This window comes from Manduca sexta, chromosome 20, assembly GCF_014839805.1.
Source record: "Manduca sexta isolate Smith_Timp_Sample1 chromosome 20, JHU_Msex_v1.0, whole genome shotgun sequence".
NCBI lineage: Eukaryota > Metazoa > Arthropoda > Insecta > Lepidoptera > Sphingidae > Manduca > Manduca sexta.
In genome coordinates, this window is record NC_051134.1 from 459,944 (window position 1) to 471,970 (window position 12,027).

Here is a 12,027-nt window from a genome sequence, read left to right on the forward strand (position 1 = left end):
GTTGAAGTTTCAGTTCTAAATCGCCGTACAGACAATAATGGAGATATTCTCGAAGGCGATGTTTCTGTTGTCTCTCTTTGATCTCGTATATCTCGGGGATCCCTTGGATCCCGGACTTCACGTAAATCTCGAGGTTCACGTATTTCTCTAGCTTCTCTGAGATCTCTATGTTCCCGTAATTCTCGGGACTCTTAAGTCGCGAGCGTCTCGCGGCTCCCTTATTTCTCTGAGATCGCGAGGCTCCCTCATTTCACGGGATTCTCTTGGTTCCCTATGCTCTCGGGATTCTCTAGGTTCCCGCGTGTGGCTCTCCCTTGAGTCACGACCCTCTTTACTCTCTATCACGTGAGTCTTTTATGTCGCGTCTTTTTCATCTTTTCCCGGTTTTCTCTGCCATCTAATCTATCATGCAACTCAGGACACTCTTTGGTGTCTTGACCTTGGCACTCATCCATCGGTTCCGGACACTTCGTGTATCAATTCCTGCTGCGCTTAATGTCGTCATTTCAGCTAATCCTTTGACCTGTAATCATACAAAGGAAATAGTCAAAAAAAAAATTAATTCGCTTAAGCCAATACGCGTTATAATAGAAAGTATTATACATCAGCGTAAGTTACATACGTATGCTATGAAAGTTATGATACTTTTGTTAACCTAGTATGACACTAAACTAGGCACTTATAGGTAGATTTATCAATTTACCTATAGGTGTATAAAATATCTTTAATTATTTAAAATATAATATTAAATTCTTGTGGGAAACGCGTGGGAACGTAGATTTACTTACGATGTTTTTATTTGCTGTTAAAATCAACGATAATAGGTAATTAATGCACTCGTAATTTTTTTATGTCACAAGTGCGCGCCCTAAATGGTATCAAACCCACGATCTTATCCTTAACATTACGCCTAAGTGAATATTGAATTCTAGGCCATAATATTATGTTATGTTCTTATGCTAACCTGTCTGACAAATTTGTTTATGTTAGTATCTATCTTCTTACATTTTGTATAGCTTTGCTTTTTGATATTTATGTTGCCTTCCTTTTAATTTTGTATCAATCTACGGCAACTTGTTTTCTTAGCCAAAATTGGTAGCGTACTCATTAAACCCCTATAACATTACTTATTAATTACACCTACTTATCTTCTCCGACATGCGAAAACAAAGTGAATCCATAATGAAGGATTATTTAAAAGCTACCTGTAGGCTCTCGGCGGTTTTTAGAAGAGCAGGCAGCTGACAATACTGGACGTTAACTTCGCCCTTGTACATGAAGTCGACGAGGGTGCGCAATTCTTCTAGGCCGACGTCCTTGAGAATCACGATTGGGTGACGTGACGGGTGGTCCACGAACAGCGAACGGAAGTACGATGAACACGCAGAGAGCACTACCTGAAATGTACAATTTTTGTTGTTAGAGGTCAACAATCAACGTCATTATTTTTTTATAGATTTTAACAGTCAGTTACTTTATAAACCCTAATAGTAGAAGCTATAAGATTAGACACCACAGGAAAGTCGCTAAAGTAAAAGCTATAAGATTTGCCACAACACAATCGTCGTAATTAAAGCAAAAATAACAGTAACGAACTGTATTATTAATCAAGAAACTGGCCGTAATTTCCGTCTCTCATTCTTAAGTCATTCAATGAAAAGGCCACAATTAATAAAAATAATCGAAACGATACGTAAAGAATATGCAATTATTCCTGTTAATTTTATCGCTTTTAAATTACTTAAGTATGTCTAAAAGTGACGAAAGCTGTATGGTGTCATGTTAATTAGCAGAGTTTTCATTAACAATCAAAGTTTTATTGTCCGTCAGTTAAACAAATAGCTCGTCTTGTTTTAAGATGTTAAAAATAACCCTAAGTCTAGCCAAATCATAACTAGCTAAAACAAAGTACCAAATGTTAGTAATGGCATTTGTTTAAGCCCCATAGCTATAATCGAAACTACACAATGTAAATATAGCTATAGGTTTCGTTTACGGAAATAAACTTTGATATTACTGCCCCACAATATTTCTTAGTTTACGACTGATTATAATGCCTATTAATCTTGAAATTATAACAAACTTTTACTGTATAACAATGCGGTGTAGTAAAATTAAACGTAGCTGGTATTGTACACGTGCCTTAACACGACGCCATAATAATTACACTAATAAAAATACTGCTCTTATTAACTAAATAATATGTGTATGCATATTTACTAGTATTAGTATCTTCATTTTATAAAACTAAATATTAGTTAAATATACACTGTTTGGACAACGTACTAGTTATCCGTTTGTATTTTGCAGTAAGCTAGAGTTCAAGTCCTTTAGTGTAGTAATGAGTAAACGTACTATAAATTTAGAATACTGAGCTAATACTATTTAATTATCCTGTGTCTATAAGATAAATACTATATTCAATAGTATTAGGAAGCAGTAAAGTTCGTGAGTGTGTATTTAAGTAGACGAGAATTTCTTTAAACAACTGAACCGATTCCGACTTATTGTACTAATAGGAAGCAGCATTGCCCTGTGGTAAAGTGTAGCATAAAACATTTAAAGGCAACCTTAGACGCCATTGGCTACGTTTTAGGTTATTTCGGTAACGGACCTAAACATGAGCCGTGCCACGTGTAGAATCTATGGAAGAATAAAATCTTATTAATCGTAATTGCATCCAACTTAATCATCATTGATATAAAATTTCTTGATAGCAGGATGTTTTTGAGATCTATCGTCGTGTCATCGAGCCTGCATTTATACCAGCCCGTAATCTTCAGCTTGCCTTCATAAAATTATTCCACCGGCCATCAATCGACGAAAGCAATTCTCGTCGATTGTGATGTTTGCCTACGAAGCCAGCGGGAGCAAGCTGGCTATTCTCAAAATACACAAGAATAAGTCAATATTACAGACATTTGGTATTGTACCGCTCTAATGTTGATTTCTATAAAGGTTTATTTTATGGGAGAGAGCAAGTGAGCCATTGGGTCATCGGATAGTAAGTGGCCTGTAAACATATACGATACCAAAAGTATCACTGACCAATATTTTTCTAGAACATCTAAATCGTACCATTCTTAGACATCTAAAATTACAGGTACAGGTGAAAGCTGCTCGTGCCAATACTCCGCCACGAAGGTTAATACCAAACTTTTGAATCGATTCATAGTATATAAAAGAATTTGAACGTAGTACATATTAACTGCATGGTGAAACTACAAAAAGTTTTTTTTTAATTGTTACCTTATGAGCCCTTATGGAGGCGCCCTCGGAGCATGCAAGCGTGACGTCCACCAAACTTTCGTCGTGCAGCAACTGGCTGAATACTCCCAGCAGGTTGCTCTGATGATTGTTCCACCTTAGGCAATAGTGCTCACTTCCCATGTCTGAGCTAGCTCCCGCCGCTGTAATATAAACATTCCTACATGAATTTTACCTCCTTGTATTTTCATTTAGTACTTGATTTATAGTATGCATTAGATTTTCTAGAAAACATCAATTATGCATTATTCTTTGTTACACAAATTTTTGCGCCCAGTAGAATAAAAAATCATTTGGTGAACACCCTAATGGTGGCACGATATAATTTGCGGGAGAGAGCATTAGATTAGAACCTCTAACATTCCTTTCTGTTTTGCATTCACTTTTCGTCGAAATGTCGGATCTGTAGGTCGCGTAAGCTCATGTCTGCATAGAGAAATGTTACATTTTGTTCGTGGTTTGTGAATTAACTAACAAAACTAAGGATACTTAGTATAAATTCTACAAAAAGCAATGTACCTGTACTTATTTATTTTAACCTACTTATTTATTTATTTTAAAATTTACTTAACTCGTATATTTTTTTATTCTTTATTTATGGGTTTTATTTTATATAAATGGAAAATGTAATTGCGACTTATTTAACTTAATAATATTATATCCCATAGTTTATTTTTAATAAACACACTTTACAATCATATACGTTTTAAAGTTTATGCTAACAAAGGAGCTAACGGTCCACACGATACGAAGTGGTCGGCTTCGCCCATTATAAACTCCGCTTTTACAGTAATGGTAGATGCACTGGCGCGACAAAAGTAAAGGATTTGGTACAAAACTCAACAGCTAAGAATCACTGCACGTCTGTTTTATATAAGATCATGTCACTACCCAAGACGAGTCAGCCCATTATAGTTGTAAACAAACGTAGAGACAAGCTGTACGATTTTACAATAGGTAGTCATACGGTTATGTGTGAGGTAGATATTTATTCCACATATTTACTAACTACTACAACGTAGGTAATACGTCGCTTAGTCAACACCGCGTAAGTCTTAAAAGTTTGGAACCGAGTTAAAAGTTTGTGAGTTTTGTGTCTTTTACAAAATAGGAAGGAAGGAACAAAACTTTTCAATATAAAATTCAAAGAGAGCAATATCGTAATTATGTTTTGTAATATAATTAGCTAAATAGTATACTGCTCGAACAATGAACACAAGACGAGTTGCCCTGTTCGATTTTTTTTTGTTTTTGTGTTGTTTTTAGCTAACCGTAAAATAAAATATATACCGCTATACACAGAGTGTCGACATGTAGATCAACAAAAACGTGCAAATCTTCCCTAAAATTACTAATAGTGATTTCATACTTATTAAAAAGTCCAAGAAAAATTATACACTTGCAATAAAAGTTATATTTCATAATTTATTCTCCTACAAATACGCTCCAATTACGACAATAATTATTATAATTGAACGCCACTAACGGATGTCATTTCTTAAAATTTAATTTAAAATCCTTAATGTTATAACATTGAAGCACATTTTAGTATTTTTATGAGGATAATACCATCTACGCAGGTGATATATATTACATAATATTTATAGAGAAGTAAACATAAATTTAAGCGGCGATAGCCTAGTTGGGTGTGGAACGGACTGCCAAGACGAATGTCCGCAGGTTCAAATCCCAAGGGCACACACACCTCTGACTTTACTAAAAAATCATGTGTGTATTTTTGTGAATTTATCGTTCGCTTTAACGGTGAAGGAAAACATCGTGAGGCAACCTGCACATCTGAGAAGTTCTCTATAGGAATTTCGAAGGTGTGTGAAGTCTACCAATCCGCACAAGGCCAGCGTGGTGGACTAAAGCCTAATTCCTCTCAGTAGTAGAGGAGGCCCGTGCTCAGCAGTGGGCAAGTATATAATACAGGGCTGATATTTTATTATATATAAACATAAATTTATAGGCAGTTATCACTGGAAGTATAATTCAGATTGTGAAGATTCTTTTACTAGTAAATAGAAAGCGACACTAGGCCCTAGTTTTTGTTTTTTTTTATCCACGACCCGCATTTTAACGCGGTTTGAGTCGTGGATATAAATCAGTGAGATAATAAATTGATAACAATATCGTATCATTTTAAACAGATGCAATTTCTAGAAGATTTGAATTGTATAAGGTAGATAAATAATATTCCCAAATTATTTAGTATAATGTAGAGACCGCAATATGTGCCGATTTATAGAATCGATTAAATTAGAGAAGAACAATAAATAAATGCATATATGTACAAAAAAATACCAAACATGATTCTAAGGTACAATATAATGAGTGGTGGTATTGTGCATGTATTAGTGCGCGTTTCTAATAAGTTTTCAAAACTTGCATATATATGGAGGGCTTATTAGAGAATAGCGGATAATTCACCTATTAGTATTATTGTAATATTTTATAAAAATTAATGGTGGACATTTATACGGTAAATTTTCGACACTATTTTACATGCGATTACATGCAAAATATAATAAATATATCTCATTAAAAGCGACAATAGCACAAAGATTTGTATTAAAAAGTAGGAACTGATATTTCCAATATCAATATTATAAAGAAGAGTGGATGTCTAGTGGGGATCTTGCTATCACCTTCGCACGCCTACAGTGTAGTGGCGATGACATCAAAATATATACAAGGTGCATACTTATTACTTGTTTCACCAAATATAAAGGGGTTTTTAAATTAATATTTTTATCGTGTTAGATTAAAAAAAAAAACTATTAGGAATTTTATTCGTTTGGTTAATTTAGCCCAAAATATCTTTAGGCCTGAAAGATGTTTCTTACAGTGTTTATGATTATAGTTTGTGAAAAGATATATACTTAAACAAATTGTAAATATTATTTGTATGATTTTTTTATGGAAAGTGATTATGACACTTACATACCCCCGCAGCACCAAGGGTATTAGCGGTGTTGACACCAGAGATATATGTTATTTTGCGTCTACAAATCACTAATAATAAAAACCAAAACTGTCACTTCACATCAGGCCTGTAAGATAGTGAAACCGATTTGAGCGGATTCGTTCTTTAATACTGTTGATAAAACGAATAAACACGACTTTACACGTATAAAAGTTATTTACTGGCAAAAATTATAATAAAATTAAAAATATAATTGATTAAAGTAAAGTAAATATTCCCAGAAATCAATAGAATATTTTACCTCAGGATCAGTATATTAACTGATCGCATTATACGAATGAAGTTTAGCCGATAACTCGAATCGGTGCTCTTTATAATATAACCTAAAATAAATACATTTAAATTTACCACTATTAAGGTAACGAAGTAAAATCGTTTTATAAATCTTTAGTTTTCCTTATTTGGATGACTGATAAATTATAATGATTTATGGAATGTAATATATAAATATTATTTAAAATTTTCTATTTCATAATTAAATTTATTTAAGACAATAACAGTAAAATCACACTTCTAATTAAATTACATAATTTGTGATTAATTCAAAAAATAATATTATCTAACACGTGTATTTTTCCTTATCAGCTTAAAGGCCTATTTTATGCACGAGTCAGAATCATTATCATTAACCGCCAGAATCACGTAAAATGTGACACGAGTCAATCAAGTCAATTCATCGATTGTATCAACCTGGTTTTTTTGGGGCCTGTGGTATCAACATAGTTAGGTAGATTAATTTTATAAAAATATAATATAAAAAAGTTGAGTTAGTGCATGTCTTTATATTAAATATATTATTCAAAATCAGATAAGGTCAAATTTAAAAATGAGTTGTGGGGACGATGTGACATACACAATAGAAAGATCAGATATCTCTACAAATAAGTTTTATTTACTCGACGCATCCAAAGCGCTAATTGCAGCGTTTACCAAGAGCATGTTCCGGGCGGAACTGTCAGATTCTCTAATGAGTACAAAATGCCATTATACTGTTGTATATTTCTGTGATTACAGTTTCGCGCCTACACGCGCGATGATAAATATAGTTGCGGGAGTACCTACCTAGTGTTTATAAGTAGGCGTTGGTGCGCACACGCGTGCGTTGCGGCCGCGACGCAGTCAAGATCAAGGGCGCGCGCGATTGCGCAAGAGTTGGCGGTCGCACCGCACTGCAACTCAGTGTGATGTCATCGGGCCGTCTGCGTCCCCCCACTCCTCGCTCTCGCATCACACGCCCGTTCTAAAGGCCTCGGACGCGGAACATTCTATTTTTAATTTTTTGACCGTACGTATTGTGTGTGGCTATTATGTTATGTCTGGTTGGCTTAATAGCAATTTTTATTGAAGTAGGTCCAGCCACTGGTGGTCCGTCGTTATCTGTCAGATAACAGAGACTGACTAGCGCGGTTGTTCTTTTTGTTAATGTTTTAGAACGAAAAGGAAAAAATATAATGAGTTCACTATTTAATATTTAGGTTTACTACCACTGGAAATAAAATCAGCAATGTAATATTTCCGGTATGTTCTTAAGCAAATGAAATAAATATACAAGCATCTATTGTTTTGCTGCGGGGAATATAAAAAATATATTCGTTATCTTTACAGCGTCCGTAAGCTGATTTTGATAACAATATCTACTTTCTTAGCATGCATTTGATAAAAATGCAATATACTGTCGCTATCTCAGTTATCACATCAGGCACTGCAAGGTAAAGGCACATTTTTTGTTTATCGTTCTCATATACCTACAATATATTTGCCTAACAAGTGGCAGTTATGCAGAATTTTATATAATAAAATTTGTATTCCGAGCTAGAAATAAAATGCATGGGAGATACGACTAACTTGGGTTTAATTAATTATTAAAATGTTTAGGCAGCTTGTGGCTTATGTACTTACTAAAAGAACATATCTAGAAGTTTGCGAAAAATAACAACTATCGGCGCAGGGGCAAGCACGACTACAATACAAAGGTGACATAGGGAAGTGTATCTACTTTACGAATATCTAATTGAATTTTATAAGTCAATATATAATATAACTTAACTCTAAGTACAACTAATTTCTTTTACAAAATGACGAGACTCAAGTTATATTACATGACGCTCAGTATATTTTATATCTTTTTATAAATGATCTATGCCGATAATACTTCTATAGAACAAATAGCTAAATATTATAAGGAATTCTAGAACATTTATTACACTCCATTCATTAGCCCCTTCCATCCACACCCACAAATATATGAACCAAACAATACATGTGCAATTGGTAACCGCATATAAAATTAATCGGACATCTGTACAAACACTATTATGTTTTTAAATAACAATAGACTTCGATGTCCGTAATATCACATAGGAAGTGAAAATGTGAAGTCTATAGAAGCTATAATATAGTCGTGAAGTTAGCCAGTAATGTTGCCACAACCATGTGCGACCTTCATCGCACAATAGTGTTGTGAATACATTTAAGGGAGTGGACATATGATAGACCGATGCAACTGAGCCTTCTACGCATGACAGATGTACATTGTCACCTCGAACGTTCGAGAAATAAAATAGGAATCAAGTAGCAATAGTTTTTACGTCTGTTAATCTAATAATATTACCCTATATACTCGAGATTTTATATGAGAAATGTATAAAATCACAAAAATTACATAGCGATCTCATTTGTTTTGAACAGCTATAATTACTGATGATATATTGGTAATAAGTAGTTTTACTAATATTCGATGATTATTTCCAATAAATTCCTATTTATTGAAATAAAATCGAAAATTATTTTAATTCTGCATAAATAGTGTGACACTATCTTAAATAGTGCAATACGCATGAAGCGTGATTCTAATTTGAGAGATTATAAATGTGAGGTGTTCACAATAACAACTGATGTAAGGAAATATGTCGTACGAGTTTAATACTATGCAATTAAGGTTTACCATTATTATATGACTTTGAAAACTTATCTGTACTTAGTAAATAAATATTAAAATTGCAATGTATATTAAGACTAAAATTTCAGTCACAATTATGATTCCTTTGTCTGAATAAATATTTATAAAACATGATTAAAACACAAAAATTTGAGACTCGAGAAAATTTATTCCCGTAATCAAATTGATAAGATTAATTCTAGATAAAGCCGGACAACTTACGTACAATGCAACGATCTCTCATCGTCCTTTAAAATGCGATACTACTTCGAAAATAGCAAGACAATCATGATTACTAACAACGAATAGTGTTGTCAATAGATATCTTCCTCATTAGTGAGGACCGCAGTGAGGTTAAGGTAATTACGCATCCTGAAAGTGCAGTGTGGATGTAGCCTTACGTTACACGCGCAGATCACCGTGCGCAGCGTGGGGATCAAGGTCGTACTGCGAAATAACGCATACGCCCCGCTGCACGCTCGCGATATCTTCGCGTTTGCCTTCTGTACGGTTTGTTGCTAGTCACATGGTAACGCATAAAGGTGATTATATAATGCAGGTGCTTATTAAAGGGCAGTTTCAAATAATGGCCGGCAATCAATTTGTGCACTATAACTTGTGGTGGGGACTTTTTGTACGTAACTAGTTACATTTGTTTTACAAAATATACCCCACAAGGCGGTAGTGTGCTCAATTTGTTTGCCGGTTATTGTAAAACTAACAGATTTTTTTTAAGTGTATAATTTTTTTTTACTGCGTTAAATAGTTTTTATACTTTAAAACAATAGTCGTTGCATTGATTGCATATTTTCCTTATTAATGTGAGTTTATTACTTGGATTGGTACTTCCGTAAAGATCGCTTTATCTGCAATATATGGCAACGTTTTTTCAAGTTGTGTGTGATACGGTATTATCGTATACCCGATCCTTTGACCAAGTTGATTAACTATTAAGAGACGATTTGGAAGGTCAATGTATTTTAACAGTTATTTTATATGCGGAAAAAACGTCAAGTCTCCGATAAATAACGAATTATTAGCGAGAGCCGTGTCCACCATGCTTTTACATTCGTTAACGCTAACGTTATATATGAGAATGGCATATCCTACCAATAGACTTATCGATAGAATATGTCATTTTCATACGTTTGTTCTGTTTTCTCTAAGCGCTAATGATTATAGAAAAGCATTTTGGCTACAACCCCAGGATCATCAATGAACCTTATAAAGTTCAATATCAATGATTACGATAAATAGTTTCTATATATTAGTAAAACCTGTTAGTAAATGAATGAGAAAACTTGAGGTTTTTATCCAACGGTGAACCTGAAGCTGACTGTAGTACTATAACGTATACAACATCATATTCTCTTTGTTTTTATCTTTTTTCCAACTGTATTTATCCAGTTTATGAATTGCTCATTTACATATTAATGTCACCCAGTGGCAGCGTAGGTACATGGGCTGCTTACTGGGCGATATTTGATTCAATTTTCGATTCTTATACTTGATTTATATTACTTGTTCGATTTGGGATCTACTAGATAGAGATGACGTCTGACATGCCACAAAAATCCACACTAGGCCATCGTGGTGGAATAAAGCCTAAATCCTCTCTGTAGTTGGAGGGTAGAGAAAAGCCTAAATCATCTGAGCAGTTGGAGGTGCGTGCCCAGCTGCGGGATAATATATAAAACGGGGCTGATTTTATTTATTATTATATGCGACAAAAAAAAGCGAATTCCAATATGCATCATATACAAAAAACGTATGTTGTGTGGAATCCAAATCAAAGTAGGAATAGGGCCATTTTAAAGTTGAGAACAGTGCTTTACATATAGATTACTTACAGTGCTTCGATACTGTCTTTTGATAAAAAAAAATGCAATTAGAAATTTCCCGAAACAATTTATTGGTCTTCGCCTGTGTCAGAAAAGCAAAGATTAACAATGCAACCAGTGCACTCACGCAAAATTTTATAATGCCAATAACATTCAATATTGTATGAATTTTAAATATCGTGCAAGCCGGTGTGTCGGCATTACATCCGGTCGCGCCTAATACCTATAGCGATAAATTTAGTTTTACAACAGATGCTTAGACACGCCGAGGACTACGGCTTTGCTTAAACTCACTTCAAACATCTTTACACTTGGGTATATCTGACTAGGTTTTCCTAGTGACATTGCTTGTTTAACAGACTTTCGTGGGATTCTAAATATAATTGTGGGTTTTTCGAGAATAATAGTCGCTTAAATTTGGAAATTAAGCGCTGAAAAATTCCTTGCAAATTTTTCAGCGCTTAATTAATTAATAAACATAAAAATATATTCACGAACTTTGATCTTTATATTATGAATATTGATAAGAAGTAAATTAGGAAGCGCTACACTTTAGAAAACTAGCATTTAACCATGATTTACAAATTGCATGGCACTTACATTGTAATTTTGTTCCGATAAAGACAAACGAACATTACAGAATGCGGCTCAAAAATACTTGTAATAAAAATAATTTGGCCAAATGCAACAGATTTCCGTTACCTCATTGTCGGTAGGTGACTCATTAGTAGTCATTCGACAAAAGCAATAAAGTTGAAGATTTCAACACGAATTTGTTATTTTTCAATTTCCTAATCCAACACACAATGCCGGCATATTTAAGTAGGTAAGATTAAGATTTGATTTTTAGGTGGGACCGAATGTTACTCACGGCTCTACCCGCGTGGAAGCCCATTATCGGAAAGCTCTACATTTTTGGTAAAAATAACCCATTAATCCAGGACGTGTCTATATTCGTGCGAAATTTAATTCAATACTGCTATAATGTATCC

At 34.1% G+C, this 12,027-nt stretch overlaps 1 protein-coding gene across 2 annotated transcripts in view; it reads right to left on the reverse strand.

The window, feature by feature from the left end:
- Window positions 1-362: 362 nt before the first annotated feature.
- LOC119189908 (protein tramtrack, beta isoform-like) overlaps window positions 363-12,027 on the reverse strand; it is a 34,210-nt gene continuing 22,545 nt past the window's right edge. For both annotated transcript variants that reach the window (XM_037440719.1, XM_037440720.1), the window contains exons 2-4: window positions 3,250-3,410; window positions 1,206-1,397; window positions 363-523 (exon numbers count right to left, since the gene is read on the reverse strand). In XM_037440719.1, the coding sequence (XP_037296616.1) occupies window positions 398-523; window positions 1,206-1,397; window positions 3,250-3,390 (459 nt within the window). In that variant the 5' untranslated portion in view covers window positions 3,391-3,410 and the 3' untranslated portion in view covers window positions 363-397. The remainder of the gene's footprint in view (window positions 524-1,205; window positions 1,398-3,249; window positions 3,411-12,027) is intronic.